The 19,804-nt window shown below is 41.9% G+C and overlaps 1 protein-coding gene across 2 annotated transcripts in view; it reads left to right on the forward strand.

The window, feature by feature from the left end:
- Positions 1-19,804, forward strand: part of ADGRL3 (adhesion G protein-coupled receptor L3) — a 481,237-nt gene that overhangs the window by 222,798 nt on the left and 238,635 nt on the right. For both annotated transcript variants that reach the window (XM_058838032.1, XM_058838033.1), the window contains exon 5: positions 5,275-5,488. In XM_058838032.1, the coding sequence (XP_058694015.1) occupies positions 5,275-5,488 (214 nt within the window). The remainder of the gene's footprint in view (positions 1-5,274; positions 5,489-19,804) is intronic.

Genomic DNA, 19,804 nt, shown 5'->3' on the forward strand with positions numbered 1-19,804 from the left:
CCAGTTGATAGATGAGACAGCAATCAGCTGAGGCACATAGGGGAGAGCTGGGAGTGGGGACCAGAACAGTCCAGCACTGCTGATGGCTTCAGTCTTCATTTCTTCCCTGGGGAGCTGGATATGGATGTTGCAAGCTCTTGCTGCAATGTCTTGGCACCAGCCTTTGTCTGTAGGATGTACTTTTCTTTAACCCCACTGCAGGCTGAGAGTAGAAGAAAGGCTTTTCTACTCTGTCCCTCAGGAAGAGACAAAGTTGTTTGTTTTGTGGTTGTGTGTGGGTTTTTTGTTGTTGTGTTTTTTTGTTTTTTGGGGTTTTCTTTTGTGATTTTTTTTTTGTCAGCATCTGTAGAGAAAGTGGGGGAGAAATAATGGTATTTCCATATTTTTATATTAATCATAAGATTTCAGAGAACTTTGGACCAACCAAGCTTTTCTAAGCTGGTCAGAACTTTGTTGATATAAAATGCTGGGAAATTGGGAGTATTGGATGCTTGAGAAATGTTTATTGTCACCATCTTTAACTCAAGCTTTTGCTTGCTATTAATATTGTTCTTGAGATCAGAGGCCAGACATAATTTGGATGAAGGAAAAGAGAGAGGAGAAATACTGAGCAACGTCTGCATGCTGCAAAAATGTACTAAGGAGCATTTATATCCTAATAGGGAGAAGTAGGGCCCTGGTTTAGAAAAGCACTTCAGAATATGAAGAGAGCCCTACAAAGCTCATTGACTGAAAGGATTTCCGCTCCTACCCACACCTGAGTAGGCTTGAGACTAAGGGGAGGGTGACTTTTTTTATTATTACTTTATGATTTTTTTCCCCACAGACCCAAGGTGAACTGTGGGAGTATTGAATACCACAAAATTACAAACACAGAAGCATTCTTCCAAATTACTAGGAAACCTCTTTCCTCACCATGCTCTGTTTGCACTTGGGAACAGTAAGTCAGATACTTATCTGGGCAGACCAAACCATAGACAGAGCTTGTGAAAATAATTATCTCTACAATTCCAGCTTTTGTTTCACGGCCCTTAAATATGCACTGAAATTTTGTTCTGAAAATTCTGAGCCAGAACATGACTTTGCTGGGAAAATTGCATATAAAACCTAATTAAAAGCATCAACCCACACTTTTCTTTTAAAAGTACATCTACTACCATCATGCCTCTAAATGTAACAGAGCTCAACAAGTCTCTAGCAGCCAAGGAGACACATAATTTAAAGGCTATTTCAGCATTTGATTAAGCACACAGTGATAACTACAAGCCCGTGCCCTGCAGGCATGACAAGAGGCAATTATGTTCTGAGGTCAAAAGCGAGGGGGAGAAAAAGCACAAGATTTTGATGACTTACTTAATTTTCCAGCTCCTGAAATTAGCAGAGACAAAGGAGTTCTAAATCGCCCAGATAAAATCCTGTCATTATCTGTTGCCTTTTCACCCTCTACTCTCACTTTGCCCTGCAGAAGCTCAGGAGGATTATTTTCCACCAAATGGCTGCACTTAAAAAACTCAAGTTGGCACACATTTAAACGTTAAAGAATTTGAAAAACACTCTTTTTAAGTTCTTTATTTAGATGGCTGACTGCACATAGGATCCTGTAAAAAGACACCTGTTTTTCAAACTAGTGACCAGCCATCATCAGCTCCTCTTGACTTCTAGCCAACAATTAGGTCACTTATTTAGGAGATTAAATAAGGAGCTCAATGAGAGACTGCAAAGATAGGGAGCTGCTCAAAGAAGAGAGAAGTGTATTAATGAATTAATACAATCGTGCTGTCTATTTCACAGATGGGCTTTGATGTATCTTGTTTCACAGCAAAAAAGCAAAACATCTTTGCTCCTTACAGGAAAACCAGTAAAAATGATTAAGTAAGATTATCATATAGGGACACAACAACAAAAAACGTGTTCACAAGGAGATAAACAGTCAGGCTCTAATCTCCCTTTGGAATATTTATTGCAGATACTGGAGTAGGAAAAAAAGCCATGGAGAGCAAGTGATTTGGTGGACAATGGCAGGATGGAAAACATGTGCTTATTGCTTTAGGAGAAAGCATGATAAGAGATCATGCTGTATTACAGTATTCAGCTGCTTCTGGTTTTTCCAGGGTGTTAAATTTTTTATGCTTGTTATCCAGAAAATAAATGTGAATGTTGACTCCATGATAGCACAGGGAGGTATCTGTTAGTGAAAGCTGTCCTTGTTACAGCAAGCAGTCGAGTGATTATGTGAAAGGCAAAAAGGTGAATTCCAGGAAGTTTAAAGCCGAATCTAGAAATGTTTGCATCTGTCCAGAGATTCTTTACTGGAGGCTAGAAAATGAGCTGTTATTTTGGGGAAGGGGTGTTCAGCTTTGGTTTGGGGTGCTTTGCAGGCATCCTTGGAACTGATATGCTTGCAATTTTAGTAGATCAATTCTGTAAAGTCTCATGGAGACACACCCATGATGCTAGAAATTTGTTCTCATTTGAGGTAGAGAAATATCTTTAATGGTTTTGTAACTTGCTTTTAGTAATGCTTAATGTCTTATTTCCAGCATAACACAAGAGTTGTTAGCTGCATTTGTACAGTATTGCTGTTGGACAAATGCACCAGGTTTGTATGGTTGAATTCTCAGGCTTTTAATTTTTGTGATTTCAAGCAGGTTTTCCTCAGCCCTCACATGTTCAATGTCTTTCTTTGATGTAGAATAGTTACTGAAAAAAAACGCCCAAAAATAGGAATTAAGACCAAAAATTTACTTTCTGAACCATGTGGCTCAGAAGTTTTGTATTCTGTACTGGGAACTGTAAAAAGTAAAGTAGTATTAGCAGCTCTCTTTGCCCTTTGTATAGCCTCCATTAACCTTCCAGAGAAAAAGATCTAAATTGCCCGAGAACTGGGCCAAACCATAGCTCCAAACAGCTAATATTGCTTGAAAACCTCGTTTTGTCATTTTTTTGGCAGTTAACAGGAGTCATCTAAGCACATGGCAGGAGGAGGGAGGGCCCTTGGCCTCAACATTCTGCCAAAAGCTGCTAGAAACCTTCTGCCTCCCATGTCACCAATCTGCTCAGGTTTAGCAAGAACAGGCTTGAGAGGAGAGCTCACCACAGCTCTTTTCCAAAATCAGAATCCTGTCATGAGATGTTTTTTGGTCAGCACTGGCCTTTTGCCGTGGAGTCCAGTGTTTGACAGAGGAGGGCTTGGTGCAGGTTTCTATGGACAAATCCCTGTAAGCTAACTTAATGCCTCTTGAAGCTGTTTGTAGGGTAGGCAAAAATTGCTGGGATCTGCTGACTCTGCCTTTTTGGCTTATCTCTTCTGTCAAACATTGTCTCTGACATTGTCCCATCCTTCCTCCACTCACCTTGTTGACTGGTGGTATCAAGCCAAGGGTAAGAATGAGGCAGTGCACCTTAGAGGTTCATGCTTGTCCTTCTCATTTTCTTCTTCTTGTAATGGGAGAAGTTGGTGGCAGTGAGAATTTATTGTGTTGCACAAATACATGGTGCAGTAGGAGCCCAGGGCAAAACTGTTTCTCTGATCTCAGGGAAGGAGAACATCTCAAGTGATCCAAACCCTAAAGCTGTGCTAATTGTGCAAGCTATTATTCAAGAATAAGCACATGTCTCTCTTGGGAGTTTGGCAATTAGTCCACACCTCTGGCATATCAGGGAGGGTCTGATATCAAAGTAATCCCTGCAGATTTACAGAAATCAGAATCTGAGAATCTGTCCGGTGATACATAAATGAAACAACTGATAATAATAGAAGGATTCATGGAAGTCAGTGTGTTGGATTGCTGCCTGACAGACAGGCAGCCTTGATATGGTCAAAATGGTATTTTGAGAAACATAAATATACTCTTTTCCATAAGCAAACTTGGTATGCATGTACCATGGGGAAGTTCTATGGGAAAAACCAGCAGAACATTGGATGGGTTTTTGGTTTAGGGAGAGGGTATTTTGGTGTTTTTATAATGGGGCCAGGAGGAAAGGGAGTTGCTGAATGATGCCTGGTATCAGATGGGCCATGGATCTACTGGAGGCTTAAACCTCTGTCGCCATCACATGGAGACAGGCTTGAGTTGTATGTTGGGTTTTGTATTGGAAATGTACAAATGTAGCACATCTTCCCTATATCTGGAGACCTTTTTGGTGCAGGTGAGTTTTCATTCTTGTGGAATAAAGGAGGAAATGAGTTGGCTTTTATTTCAGCTTGTGACTGGTGTGCTGTGCTGGGAAACAAGTATTTGGTTCCTAGCATCACCATGGATATCCCATGAGATCTTCTGGAAGCTGCAAAACCCTTCTGTGTCTGAGTTGAGAAAGACAATGCGTAGCTACTTCATGTGGATATTTGGGGATTAATATATTCACATTCGTCAAGCTGTTTAAGATCTTTGGATCAAAGAGGCTGTAAAGATGGGAAATACAATTGCTTGTTGTCAAGTGACATTGTTTACTAATACTTTAGGGCTTTGTTTTCAAGGCATCTCAAAGTGTGTTTCTTTTTTTTCTTTTGCAAACTGTAGCCTGGATTTCTTTTAAAACAGGTAAGATTTCTGAGAGCTCTTTAATTTCACAAGTATTTGCCAGCTATTTGACCAACTAGGCAGATCCAATGCAAAGCTAAGACTGAATGTAAATCATCTGGTGTCCCATAAACTGGCCTTTCCATGGAAAGTACCACTACAGGGCTCAGACTTTGGGATGGTTGCCAGAACCTGCAGGCCATCCCCTGGCATGCTGCAGGCTACAGCAAAAGCCATTAGGATCACTTTTTCTAAGGGCTAAGAAAAGGACCAGGAGCAATACAGATGTTATTACATCTGCTGTAGGACAGGTGCAATCTTGCTGAGCAGGTGGGATCCCGGTGCTTGGATTGCTTGTTGTCATAAAATTTTCTTTGCTTGTTCAAGTACAAGGCAGGACTGTAATTTTATATATCAGAGCCAACTAATTTTTCACCTGGTAAGTAGAAATAATAACAATGCCACAGTTGCTATTTACCTCTTTCAATAAGGGATTTCTAAAGCCCTATATACAAGGGATCTGTAGCTTGTTTTTAAAATGAGAGAATCAAGTTACTGAGTGGAGAAGTGATTTCTCTGGGCAGCCAGCAAGCCAGCGACCGGACCCCGTTTCTGCAGATCTTATCTGAGTGGTACCGAATCTATCTCAGCACAGCATACGGGCAAAACCTGCTGCTGAACGTGATTCTGCTTTTAATTTTAGCCTCAGTGTGGGCAGTCAGTGTTGACTGTGTCTCTGTGTTAATCCTTGCAGCTTTCAGCCGTGCCCCAGTGCCCATGGCTGTGGTCCGAAGGGAGCTGTCCTGCGAGAGTTACCCCATCGAGCTGCGCTGCCCAGGAACAGATGTTATCATGATCGAAAGTGCCAACTACGGCAGGACTGACGATAAAATCTGTGACTCTGATCCTGCTCAGATGGAGAATATCCGCTGTTATCTGCCAGATGCCTATAAGATTATGACTCAAAGGTATAGTATTTAATATTCTTTGTTTGCTGACTGCTGTTTTTTTAATCCGGAGTGTACACACCAGTTTGTGTGTGTGTTTGCATGAGAAAATGCAGGTACTTAGTCTGGATGTATGTGCACAAAATTACAGCTATCATTGCTAAACTGTGGGTTTAACTGAGTTGGTTTAGCATCACACAATATAAATAACATTTCCTGTATGTACTGCTCATCAGTCATCTAGATTCTCACTGCATCCCAATTTTCCCTCCAAAATACCTAAATATCTAGGCTCTAAATGAATGTAGAAGTGAAATCTTTCTCAAAATGCATATTCACTAGTTTTTGTGCTGTGTTCAAACAGAAGGCCAGTAATCTCCTTGAAACAATCAATATTTTGTGTTCAGAATAACATTCAGTTTTCAAAACACATTGAGGCATCTGCATCCTTCCTTGTGTTGCCAGGCTTAGTTTTAGGGAGGATCTGAATTTCCAGTCAAGCATTGGTATTCTCATTGATGAATTGCTAAATTTCTGTAGAGTAACTGTAGCTGTTGAGTGTGGCTGCTGCATTTGGAAATGGTGAGATACAGTCAGACATGTAGACAGAGTCCTGTCTGGCTTGCAGAGCCAGGGCCTAACAGTTTATTCCAACCTACAGGTATCTTGGTTATGAGAAGCCTTTTAAATGTTGCTGAATTTTTAAGGATATTTTCTGGCACAAGTAGTGTTGTGGGAAGGATTCATAAGTCTCAGCTCTCAAAGTGTAATTGAATTCAGTAATACATTCCTAATACATGAATAATTATTTAGTGCATTTGACTGTTAATTAGTAATAGAGATTAGTATTTCAAGTTATTAAAATGGCATTGGCACAGGCAAAGTGTTGCTAATTGATGTCATGACAACAGTGTTTGGGTCCTAACAGTGACCTCATGGCTTAAAGCAGTGCAGGGTTTTAATGGAGTATCTTGCTGTTGTTTGCTGTGAAATGCTGTGCACTAAAATGGACTGGTGTAAGTGACATGAGTTTCAGCTGTGTTCCACATGCTAACTGCTATTTTTGACTTCCCTTTAGAAACCTATGTATGTTGAGTATTTAGGTCTCAAAATGTTGAGAAGTCTCCTGGGAAATGCCCCCACTGCTGTGTGTGGCTCCTCTAAGACCATTCTTTAAGTTGGAGCTCCTTGAGTAGCTGGTTGAAGTCTTGTACACAGGGTTATGCCAGCTTCATTTTTGACAGAAGTGGGAAGAGTAACAACGTGCCATCAGCCAGTCCCTTGGATTTGGTGTGGTTTTAGTGGAATTACTGTAATTCTCCTGTTCAGGTTGTTAGTGGCTTCAAGCAGAAACCCTTAATCCTCTGCATATTGGCAGAATAAAGCCATGTCATCCCCTTTGTGACCTGTTACAAAGTATTAATTTATATATATCTATATATATATATATATTAGTGTCCTCCAGGCAGCAGCTCCAGAGACAAATGCAGATCTCTGCAACCTTCTGGTCATGCAGCAAGTCTGCAATAAACACTGGCCCTTGGCTCAGGGAGGGCACATAATCATCTGCTGTGCCCGTGGCACTGCAATTAAAACTTAGGGTGGTTACTCACCTCCAGGTATCATCAGGGCAGGCTCAAATGGCTTAGCAGAGGGTTAGCAGGGAAGCTCATCTCTGGGGCAGAGTGTCTCTGTTCTTCCACTTGGGCAGAAAGTGGTGCTGGAGAGGATGGACACTGAAGGGGGGAAAAGGTGTGCAGTCCTGTTACTGGGTACTATTGAGCTTCTTGAAAATAAATATAGCCTGATGTTAAAAGACAGGTGAAAAAAGGGGAAAATATTCTACTTTACATTTTTGTCAGTCTCATTTCTTTTTTTAAGTCTCCATTAATTCAAAGAGTTGAAACAATTTAAAAATAAAGCCATTAAAATGAAATATGTTCTTAAGATGCAAACCAGTCTGTCAGCTCACATCTCTGAGTACACTTTACAGCTGAGCCTCTGAAAAAAGTAAAAGGAAAATTGTGACAGCCTAGTAGTTGTGGCACTAACTATGGCATTTTCTTCTGAAAACCTCTACCTGCAAAATTAATCAATTTAGCAGTATTTGGGTGGGTTTGCAGATTAATGTAGGCTCTAACACAGTGAGCTTGTCTTTGCTAATGCTGCAGGGTGGGGAAGCAGCTACTGGGAACTAAGATTGTCGTGACAGTGAAACCTGCATGGTAATTGAAGTTGTCTGTGTATGGAGAGAAAAGTGGTATGTGCAGTGTCTGCTTATTATGCATTGATTAATTATAGCATTCATAAATACACAGTCTCCTTGTAGGCTCAATACTAAGTTGTCTCAGTACTGGCAGATTTTAATCAGCAACACTGCACAGCCAACTCGGACGCATTCCGGCATGGCTGTGGGGAGGGAGAGAGGGAAAGATGGGAAGGAAAGTGTGTGTGAGACAGAGGTGGTGTTAGTGTGTGAGCTGAGGCTATGAGTGAGAGATTTATAGTAGATATTACTGATTGCTCCCCCAGCCCACCCCCACCAAAAAAAACCTGAAGAAAAACCCCAAAAACTCAACAGCCTGAGCTAACATGTTCCTTTCTTCTGTATGCTTATATAAATTAATTTTTGCAGACAACTGCATGAGGTTATTTTGAAAGGGAAAGGCATAAATCTTACAGTGTGTTTGTGGAGCCCCCTAAGCAGAAGGAACGCAAGGAGTTCTTGCTGCAAGTATTGCCCTGAAACGGTCTACAGTCTTGGGAATATTGCTTGAAGTAAACGACATTTAAACAGATTGGAGGGAGCTATTTTATAGGACATGAAATCTCTGAGGCCTGTTTTAGGTTTTTTTTTGGTTTTTATTTTTTTATTTTGCCAGCTCCTCCTTCAAACATCCGAGCAGCTGTTGACCGTAACAGCTCAGAAATTGTGCTTTATGAACTGAAGATTTTCTGATGTGATTAGAAAAAAATGTATTTCGTAGCATTTTTGCTTTGGAGAAGCATCTTTGCAAGGCCTGTAACAAACAAACAAACCCTAACCGTGCCCATTGTAAATTGTGTGCACTGTACCATGGGAGACTTTGCTATGTCCTCCCTTGAGCGCCTGTGCCACAAAATTAACATATCATCCATTCCAACAGCCAGGGTTCTCTGTGAACAATAGGGAAAAGCAGCCTCCTGTTCCCACAAGAGTTGCCTTTGTTTTTGTAGTGTTAACATAGTTTAATATAATAAAAGCACCCTAAAGAAAAAAAAAGGATAAAAAATCGTTTTTGTTGTGCTCTTTTGAAATTCCTGTTGATGCTTCTCACCAAGGAAGCATCCTGGGTTGAAAGCAAGGGAAGGAAGAAGAGGGGATCAGGTTTTTGCATGCATGTTCACAGAACTTTGTGCTGTCAATACCACCTTTGCATTTAACTTTGAAGTTTGGAACATTCTTTTCTGTAGACTTTAACCTCAAATGTTAAAAAGGGTGGGGTGGGGGTGAAGTCCAAGTAGGAGCAGTAGGAAGTACCTGACATGTAGGTACACATACACAGAGAACTTCTTATATTTTGCCCTAAAGGCAAGAGCAAGGCTTTTCTTTTGCTTTTTGAATCCTTGTCTACCCAACCGTTGTCTGCTACTCTTAATCTGGAGGAAGGAAAGGAGGGATGGAATAATGAGGCAAAATGACAAAACCAGCAGGTAGAGCAGAAGAGATGGGAGAAATGTTCACAGGCCTCAGCAGTTGTTCTCAAGATCAAAGCAAAATTCTTCCTGCCCTAGAAGATGTGGAAGACTCTTGCTGGGGAACTCTCATCTCTCTCAACAACACAGAGAGCTCAGTTTGCAAAGTAGGCAGCGTTTGCCTTTTACCACAGCAGAACCATGCAGAGCTCTTGTATGCTGCTCTTACCACTTCTGGCTTGGGGATGAGGGCTGCTGAAAGCTGCTCAGCTATCTCCTCTCTTCCCCCCTGAAGGGAGGCACAGCTGGGAGGTACTAGATGCCCTGCTGGGCCTGCAGTAGCTTAGCTGAGCTAATTTCCTTTAGGTTTGAGTATGATCTGCATGGTTTGTCCCTGTGGTTTCAGTGTTGACATCACTGATGAAGATTACAGGTCAAGACTCAAAGGGGAAAAAAAATGTAGAAAAAGTGCAAGACTGCAGGAATGTAAGGCTGTGACCAGCTGCTCTCAGATTTCTCTTTAGTTTCATCAGAGGGCCTAATCTTTTTATGTGAGAAGGGACACTCTCAATTCTCTTGGTAGTTGGAGGGATGGTGGCAGGCACTTTGCACAGCATAGGGGAGAATAAATAAATTGAATGAAGCAGCTTGCATTACACTGCAAAGATTTTTCATCTCCTGAAGGGCTGTGTTTTGCTAATGTTTTTGGTTGATGACCTGAAAAATGCAGGAGTCTGAAATGAGAGCCATTATTATTGTAATAATATTGCATCTCATGGTGTGCTGTTATTGATGTTATCATCTCCTGCAATTTTCAAGACGCTTCTCAAATGTCCGTGATCTGCACTTGCATTGGGAAATAAAGAGACAGGATTACCTGTATTTTAGAGATAGGATTGTTCACATTGGTCATTCATAAAATGGCCACTGGTTTTAAACAGACTGTTTTTGGGATGTTCTTGTAGAGTCTTTTCTATTAAGTAGCTTGTTGCAGTGCATGTGGGAAGGTGCAGAGGACAAGGAGAGCTGCAGACCTGGAGGCTCTGTACCGACAAGGCCATCAGCAGGACTGAAAGGGATGGCTTCAGCTGAAATGCAGCACAGTTGTGTCAGGCTCCACAAAATTAATGGCATATTTCTTAGAAAACAGCCCCCTGCTTAGATGCTGTCATTGCCTCTGACTCAGATACTGAATGCCCTATTTGGTAGGAACCCCCACCACCCTCCTCTGCATCCTGAGCACATTTTGCTAAGACTGCCAAGATACTACTCATTTTTCTAAATTTGTTACCACACAGATGGCATGAGAAGTACATTTCTGAAGGACTGAGATGCTGCAATGGGAAGCTAGGCTTTCTGGGAAGCCTAAGTCTGGCGCTTTGAGATCTCCACGTGAAAAGCATCAATATGGAAAAACACTAATGTTTCAGTTAAACAGTTTTTGTAACCAGTAGAAATCAATGGGGAATATTGAAACTCACATTCACTGGATGCTGATTTTAAAGGTTAGAAAAGAAGCCTCACCACTTGGTAAAATCATCTATTTTCTCACTATGTGGAAAGATTTTAAAATTAATGGAATTCTGTTAATCTCACCTGAACCTTGACCCTGGAACAAGGGCACATATGCTATATTACTAAAACATGGGAAAAAATAAAAAATAACCAAACAACAACAGTAAGTCCTAGTGGGATTTTGTGCACTGGGCTGTTCAGTCACTCTAAAATAGGTTGCTACTTCCCAGCCTACACAGTCTTAATTTATCCTACCTCTTCCTTTCCTGAAAATGATGTCAGAGTAAATTCTTAAAATGACAGCCCCTTGGAATTACCCTGGTACCCTAGGAAATCAGGGTTTGCCAGCTCAAACATCTCATATGATTGCAGCTGCCATGGTAACAGATGAGGAGGAGGCAGTAGCTTCTGAAGGTAATTAGGTTCCAAACCGTGGAGAGTTCTGTAGATCAAAAATAGTGGTTTAGGCCTCCCTGGGTAGCAATTGGTAGCTGTGGCCGGCTATAAAACACCACACTTAAAATAAATAAATAAATAAATGAATACATGTTTGTCTTGTGCTGTGGCTGTTGGGTTTTGGTTGCTGTTAGCATGTGACTCCAGTGCATTGCCATTTGGGAAAATCCAGACTTGAGCTGAGAAAGCAATGTGCAGCCAGCCCCTGTGGCCAAAGGGAAAGGCCTCCTTGATGTGGGCATGCTGGAGGAATTCATCTTTACTGTTCTCTAAGTTTCAGTTTTTCCAGGTATTTTGTTTTGTTTCTTTCCAGTTCCTCCCTGACCTTAACTGACAAAGAAGAAGACAGGATAATCTCTTGGGTAAATCGTATCTTGAAGTGGCCTCAAAATCTCTGAACACATGATGTGCTGAAAACCATGCAGGAAGAATCCAGGTTTATTACTGCATCCATTACTTTACTAGTGTGAAAGTGGCCACCTCCAGCCTGTCAGAGGGAAGGAACTCACCAGCCCTTGGCAGCCTTTCCACACATAGCTTTTGCCAGTGGGAGAAGACCTATGTGAAACACACTCCTGTCATCTGAGTGTTTGAGGCTTGTTGAGAGCAGCAGCTCAATTGTTAACGTGGGAGGAAGGGTTGAGCAAGGCTGGATGTGTTGCTGGCAGCAGAGTCCTGGAACCATAAGAAGGGCGCTCAGGGAAGATGCAGCTTTGGGCTCTTGGGTGGTGTTCTCTACTTTTGCTGAAACAGGTTTTGTACCATGCAAGTGTTATCCAAAGTGCCCAAAAAGCAAAGTTTAAAACCAAGCATCTGCATGCTTCCCATGGCACCTCCTGTCCATTGCCTAAATAGCTGAAGTGATAAACATCAAAGATGCTTTTGCTCAGTCTTCCTGCATCTTCCATCCACCTGAATGTGGCAGCCATAGGAAGCTGGTGCAGGAATTGGCCTACAGATGCTTGGTCTTGTCACGAGGCTTAAATCTATGCAAAGCATTGCAAGATACTCTATAAGGTTTGTTCAGGATAAGTGGACTTATACTATCTTAAGGTAACAAAGCAAAAATTTCTTTTGATTAGAAAGATGTGTGCACACTCCTTCTCTGGTTGGTTTTCTGGTTAGGAATAATGTCTGAAGGGCTGTGAGGTAAGATGGCTTTGAAGTAGTGCATCTATATCACTTTCTTTTGCTTCTTTCTTTCTTCATGTACAAAAGAGCTCAGTTAGTCTGTGCCTGAGGTCAAAATTGGGTTTATACACAGGGGATTGTCTATTCTCTAGGACATTTCAAAGCTTTCATTCAGCACATTTTTGACTGCATCGTTTGTGGAATCTTTGGAGCTTGAACTCCATATTCCGTTCCAAGACATGTAAAACTGGCTTATACCACACCCTCTGTGTGTGTATGCCTGGGATTTCTGTGCCTCTCTGCAGGGCTGGAAGCACTCCCTGCGGACCTCCCTCACCTTTGCACGCTTGCCATTTGGCATCCACAGCGTGGCTTTGCATTTTGTGTGATCACTCTGCTGATACCAAATGCAAACAGGCAAAAGATGTCCATTAGACACAAACCATTTGCTTGCCAGCATCAAAAATACAGACTGATGCGGGCAATGTTCCTGGATGATCAGTTCAATGTGGTCCTAAATTTAAGTGTGTGTTTTGTTAGAGGGATAAACTGAAGTTTATTTCAACCTCTTTGGGAAGAAGAGGGGCTGAATGACAGTTACTGAAAGCAGTGACCCAAGAGCAGGTTCTGCTATCCATTGTAATTCAGGAGAAGGATTTTATCTATCAGTAAGTGGAGTGCATAAGAAATGCCAGGCCACATTTGTGATGAAAAGAAAGGGCAGGATATGGAATTTGATTAGAGCCATCTTCTATGCATTATGTATAAGATAATACATTGGTGTCAGTTATATTGAGTAGAAGCCTTAACTCTGCTTGAGTCCTGCTGACATCGTAAACTGGGAGACAGGGAGTGGTTTATGGGCAGCAGTGGAGTCTCCAGACTGAATTATGGCCTCAGCATTCAGTCTGTTACCGAGAGTTGCAGTTGGTAGCAGGCAGTATATTACATGCTTTTACCCAGAGTAGGGCTGGTGACAAGGAAGGGAAGAACTTTATCACAGAGACACTGTGAAGAATGGAAGACTTGAGTTAAGGGCAGGACAACAACAGAGAGCTATAAAACTAATGCAAGAGAAGAAGGTAGAATTTCGAGTTTGCCAGAAGGAAAGATGCCAGGATGGGAATACAGGTTCCCCACACAGTCACTGGTTTGCCCCTGTGCCCAGTCCTGCCTCCCTCGGGGCAGGATGTGGCATCATACATAGTGGGCAAGGGACTAGCGCTGCCACTGCCATGTCTTTTTCAGTTCTTGATCCCTCAGTTAGAGATGGCCTTTCACACCAACACCCAAGATTTTTCCAGATTTTCAGCCATAATTGTAATTGTATATTTTTGCTGTCTGTATAAATGGTCAAATCCGTTCTGAGTCTCATTAAGTCCCTGGTCATGGTGACTTTTAGGTGCTCTAAGTCCATCAGGATAATAGTTTACTGTGTCAAAAAGTAATGTTAGTTCTTAATTTCATTGCCATCCTTCCTCACTGTGGAGACAGAGGCATCCAAGATACCTTTGCCATTTCTGTTCCTTAGCTTGTATTAATTTGACATATGGCTTCTAACCTTTCTATTTTCCAAGGGAGATGATCTTACAAATATTTCTTCTTATGGGACATGGTATGGATTTTTGCTACAAGTGTGTGAAGGTTCTTGTTGTTCTCCCTGAATACCCTTCATTTTTAAGCAAACCCAAAAGGACAGAAGAGGGAGAAAAAAAATTGTGATAAATTTGAGAATTTGCGGTCATTTCTCTCCATAAAGCCTGCGTCTGCTCTTCCTTTTCCCAAGTGACTTTGAATTACACAGAATGTCCCTTTTGACTCAAGAGTATTATACTCACACAAATACAGTTGTGTCCTTCCCCAAAAGGCCTGCTCTGCTTCTGATAAATTTTTACTTCTCTTGGTTGCTTGGAACAGATTGTTCCACTCAAATGATTACAGTGGTGCCAGCTAGTACTGATGGAAAATCTGGTCCTTGATACTAGCAAATGTGTGGAGTAAAATATCAGTGTCCATTAGGCTGGAGGGGGCAAGGTTAGTTCTGGGAAAAGTATAGTACTTGTTATAGGTGTCCAGCTTCTTAGTCATACACAGTGGGGCACTATAACCTTGTCACAGATGTTGGTGGACTGGAAGTGTGCTCAGGTTGGGATCTCAAGTGGTCTTCCCATGGGTCATGGAAAATTTCATGTACAAATGCAGATGAGTCATTGTCGTCATTGATATTTCAGGGAGCAAAGAAGATGTCTTTAAACACCCCAAGCCTTCCAGTGTCAGAAGTGCACACTGGCACCCTTTTTAATTTTTGGCAAGGTTGCTGACAGCTGAAGACAGGCATCTAATATCCAAGACACCTTAAAAAAACCCCCAAACCCCTTAATGATGCATATACACAAAGAATATAGGTCACCTTCAATGCAGTGGATTAATCAGAGCTCTGGAAAACAAATTTTGTTTGATTAGCTGCACTTGTAGCTAGATGGAAAGTTAAAGCCAGGCACCAGAGAATGCAGAGCAGTGCCTGTTGTGATGGGCTGCAATCCAGAGAGGTTTGGTGCCTCTGTAGCTGTGCATGTGACAAGAGCTGTCTGAAGTCAGCATGGAGGTAGAAGCCTTCCAGGAAATCTCCACAGGGAGAAAGAGAGGTCTCTCCTCATTTTTGTGGCCTGGATGGCATCCAGGTGATAAAAGCACCCAGTGGTTCACCTCACCAAATCACTGGGAGTCAAGGGGACCTAATGGTAACACACCCACCACCACCACATGGGCTGGTGAGCCAAGCATCGTAATCACTGCTTCCCCCGTGTCTATTGATTGTGGGGGAAGTCTTCTATGCCCAGAGGTGGCTGAAGGGAAACTGAAGTTGCAAACACTTGGCAATTATTTAAAAACCGAAAGTACTCTATACGATAAAGGGAAAGAGGATGGAGGTTTTGTTGTATAGTGCTTAAAAGGCACTTTGTTGCATCAGCTAACAGATTCCATGCCAGCTGACACAGTGTGCCCCAAACATGTTTTTTTATCAGGAAACTTTGGTTTGGAGTAGAAACCTCCTATACATAAAGTAATCCTTTGGAATAACTGTGCTAGTTAGGGCAAATTAGGGAGGAAAACTCCAAATGGGGATTTCCCCAGGGAAATGCCCCTCTCCACCAACTGGTCTGGGAAAAGGAAAAAAAATTCCTTGGAGAGAAGTGGAAAAAGCTGTTTATTTAACAGAAATTGTATCATATTAAATAATAAAACCTCTTGCTGTTCAATGGGATGGCAAATCTAGGAAGAAAAGTCCTTTTCATGTGGTGTAGCTCGGCTCGCTCAGTTTCTTATCAGTCCCTCTGGCGCTGGAAAGTGCCGAGGCCCAGGCCCCGGTGGGCCACAGGCGTGAGCTCCCGGGGTTTGGCTGGGTGTTCAGTCCAGAGCAGGCTTGCACAGATCCAAGAAAAAAAGGAAAAAAACAAAGGTCCAGGGAACTCCTCTGCCTCAGCTAGCTAAAACTAACTAAAAACCAGAGAGAAGCTCTGTCCCGCTGTCTGTCCGTGCTGCAGACACCACAGTCCAGGAGCGAGATGTGTGGGAGTGATGTTTTTCTTTAACACAAACTGAGCGCTTCTTCTTCCCCCTCTCTTGCCCTCAAAGCCAGTCTTAAAGGTGCAGAACTTAATATATAACATAAACCAGACGACTGGGGATACCAGTATCATAAAGTCACCCCAGGACAATAACCCATGTATTAGTGCTAGTACTGACAATAGATGAAATAAATTCCTTTATTCCTTTCTCCATATCTTAAATTTTAAAGGTCTAAAAACACTTAAAAGCACCCATTAGAGCCACGGGCCTGACTCCCAGTGAACTGGCATGAGTCCTGAGGTCTCAATGTCCAGAAATTTCTTTTCAAAATGGAAGTTCACTCTTAGATGGCTCTAGTGCCTTTTAATATTTTGCTCATGATCTAATTTGGATCTTAAGTATACCAATTTGGAAACAGCCTGCCTGACATCAAGCTATGAGTTTTTAAACTCATATGGTTTAATAAGATTAACTTGCTGCAGTTCTGATACAGTCTTCAGTGAAAGCTTATTCAAATTAAGAATCAGTCAGAGGGGAAGTAGCCTCAAGCATAAAGTAGGAGTGAGGTGGTGCCAAAAATCAGGGCTCCAAGAGGCTTTGTTGTCTCAGCCTTCGCTGAGAGCAGAAACCTTTACTGCCAAATTAATGCACTAAGAGGGGAGGGGGGAAAAAGCATAATTAAGAGATTAAAACCCAATATTCCCTTTTTCAGCTGTCATCTTTAGAGATGTACACAAATATGCACCCATAGAAATGTATACATAGTTCAATTTTTTATTTTATTTTTGAGACTCCAGAATATGTATTAAAATATGTGGGAACTCTCTTACATGTCTGCTTGAATTATGGAGAATAATTCACAAAGTACAGCAGGGCTACTAAAATGAATGAATAAATAAGTGAGTTTAAGTGTATACCTGCCAAATCTGTGTTTTGGGGCTCTTCTGCAAAAAATAATTAATTCATGCATTTTAATCATGTTAGCTTCTTCCAGTGTTTCCTTGCATTTCAGCAGCAGAGTATCTCCGCCATGAATTTAATTTCCTCAGTGTTGGTACGGGAAATCCTGATTGTGTTTCCTCTTTTAACACAAGGTTACATATTAATCCCCTTCCTCCCAGGGGGACACCCTCAAGTTTGCCAAATTCTGTGTGATTTCCAAATGTGCACCATATTGATAACATGTATATGGAATCTGGGCCCTTCTGGTTCTGATTTAAATTCTGAGCATGTTGAGCATTTTTTCTTCTTCCATGAAGAGGAAAACTCTCAGCAGAGTTTCCATGCATAATTTCATTCCACTGTTTCAGCAGGAATAATGCAGCTGTGAAAGAGGAATGTGAAATCAAGAGCATATCACTTTTTGAATATCACAAATTTTATTAGGGGCCTTACAGGAAGGAGGAAATCTATAGGACAGATTGGTCACAGTCCAGTGTTGCTCAGCAAGAAGAGAAACAAAGCTGCAGTGCCTGTGGTGCTAATTTAAAGTTGTGTTTAGCATTGGCTACAGGAATGGCTGAAGGGCTTAGCTGTGAATATGAGGCCCTGAAGTAAACACTGGGTAATTTTGAAATCCCTGTGCTGCGAGAGGAGCCATCATCAGTTGTTGGTGGTCCATGGGAGGGCTTAACTGGAACAAAATCATACAAAAATGTGTGGACCACCCAGGAGAATAAAAAAAATTGAGACACTGAGATTTGCAGGGGTATGTCTTTTGTAAAGGTGATGAAAGCATGTCTGTCCTGTCTTTTGTGGCATTTAAAAATACATTGAAAATAAAGGTGGTGGCCTGCTGGTATTGGTTGCCATATGGTATAGCTTGGTCATTTTTATCTGGGTAAAGCTATTGCAGTAAAGGTTAGCTTGCAAAAGAAAGAGTAGCCGGAACATTTTCCTTCTGGAGAAGTATACAAAATCTAGTTTGGTTACATGAAGTATTTCTCTTCTTGCTATGCTTCCTTCCCTCTCCCAGATGGCTATTGGCAAAATAGACAGGATACAGTATGATGTTTTAAGTACAGGCATTTCTTTAATGTGCAACACTTGGCATGTTTGTATATACATTTAGAGTGACTGCATATATGTAGAGGGGGTGTACGTATGAGAAAGTACAGCAACATGTGCACAGAAAAACAGCAAATGACAGCCTTTTTTAAAGAGAAAACAGCACAATTCTTGCCTTGCGCTTGCACAAAGAACAGAACTGATTTAATAGCAAGAAGGAGCAGAAGCAACACACAGTCTCTTGAGAGCTGATAGCAGTAGCAGCATCCACAAGATCCCAAAGCTATTGCAGAAGACTAGCAAATCTAAATTGTATTACGATGTAGATGTTGGTCATATGGGTTTCTTCAAAACTGCAAAGAAAGCAAGAAAGTTATGTTGCCCTGGATATCTGTTAAGCCCATGCTTCAATACCATATATAATGCTGAAAAATTGTGATCTTAGTATTCCACACAGTCGTCATGACTTTCAGCTTGGCACCTCCAAACTTTTATGACAGCTAATCAATGAGCTCACACTGTGACTGTATATCCCACTTGTGCCCACTGCGTGTAAGACCACAGTAAGCAAATGGGGTCCAAGGGAGCTGGCTTCGTAACATGCCCAAGAAACTAGCTTTTGACTTCCAGCTGCTTAAATTTTTCCTTCTTACCCAAGCTTAGCATTTGGTTATCATCTTATTATCATCTTCTCATCATCTCATTATTAGGCATCAGAGATAGCTGTAACTCTTGCTTTAATACTTGACATTTTCTCCTGTCTTTACTTTCTGCTGGACCTTTTTCTTCTTTCTAGGTGCTTCTCAGTGTCCTTTTGCTCCTAGGTGATCACTCTGTTTTCTCTGAGTAAACTGAACTATTGTTCGTTATTTCTAAGTAATGCTTGTGTCCTTTCTTTAAAACGTGGTTACAGGGACTCTTACTAGGCTGTGTGGAGGTGTAGGTCCTGTACTGCCCTCGAGTGAAGTCAGAGTGCCCTGATTTGGAGGTGCTCAGGATCTGCTGTGTTCCAAGCAGCCTTTGTGTGGCTGCACCAGCAAGTGCCTCCCTTGGGGATAGCACGCCCTGGGAGGGCAGTTCTTATTTGCAGTGTCTTCCTACTGCCAACATCATGTGGGGAAGCAGGTGGGTAGATAACAAGCTCTTTGCTTGTCCTCCTTTGGCACTGAAGAGGCAATCTGTATTTTGCTGGGGAATGTCATGTAGCTGGGAATTCTTTGAAGTTGTACAGTCAGCCGGTATGGAATTAAGTTAATATTTTACAGTGCTTTTGTTCTGTGACTGTGTCCAGCCCCTTCAATCTTCCCAGATCCTAATGAGGTGAGTCCCCTGACTTTTGCTGGTCTGTGCATGTGGCTCTGCCAGCGCTAGCAGATCAATCTGTGTTTGTATTCCTGGCCTTGAGTTGTGCTCTGAGATGGCAACAACCTGAGCGTGGAGACTTTCGCTGCCATTTCAGCTCAGCTTTGAGTAAGTGTCATGTTTTGCTGAGGCTCTGAGTAACCTGAGATGGTGTGCAAGGCAACGTGAGCAGCAGAGCAGGGTGAAAAGTACAGGACTGCATGCACAGGAAGCAACCCCAGATTTGTTTGGAGCGTGGGTGTGATCAGTGATACTTCTTTAGTGTTTTGGAGTGTGAAGAACCTGATTCTGGAGGGTCTGGGGTAATGCGAAGCAGTATTGAGATTTAGTAGCTCAGTTCAACTGAGAACATTTCCTGAATCATGGTGGTCATCTTTGCAAGCAAATGTTCGTGGGATCCAGGCTATCACTTTTGCAAGTCCCCTGCTGCAGTTTTCAGGAGGCCACAGATAGGGCAGAGAAGGAAGAGGAATGTGCTGGCTATAGGGAGGATGAGGAGCATTTTATAGTGAAACCTTAATTCCAGGAATTGGCTTTCTCTCTCATGTAGTAAATTCATTAGTCATGTAGAGTGAGGAAGTTGATTTATGGCTATTAACTATATTGAATTGACAAAAGTAG

Source organism: Poecile atricapillus, chromosome 4, assembly GCF_030490865.1.
Source record: "Poecile atricapillus isolate bPoeAtr1 chromosome 4, bPoeAtr1.hap1, whole genome shotgun sequence".
Classification (NCBI taxonomy): domain Eukaryota; kingdom Metazoa; phylum Chordata; class Aves; order Passeriformes; family Paridae; genus Poecile; species Poecile atricapillus.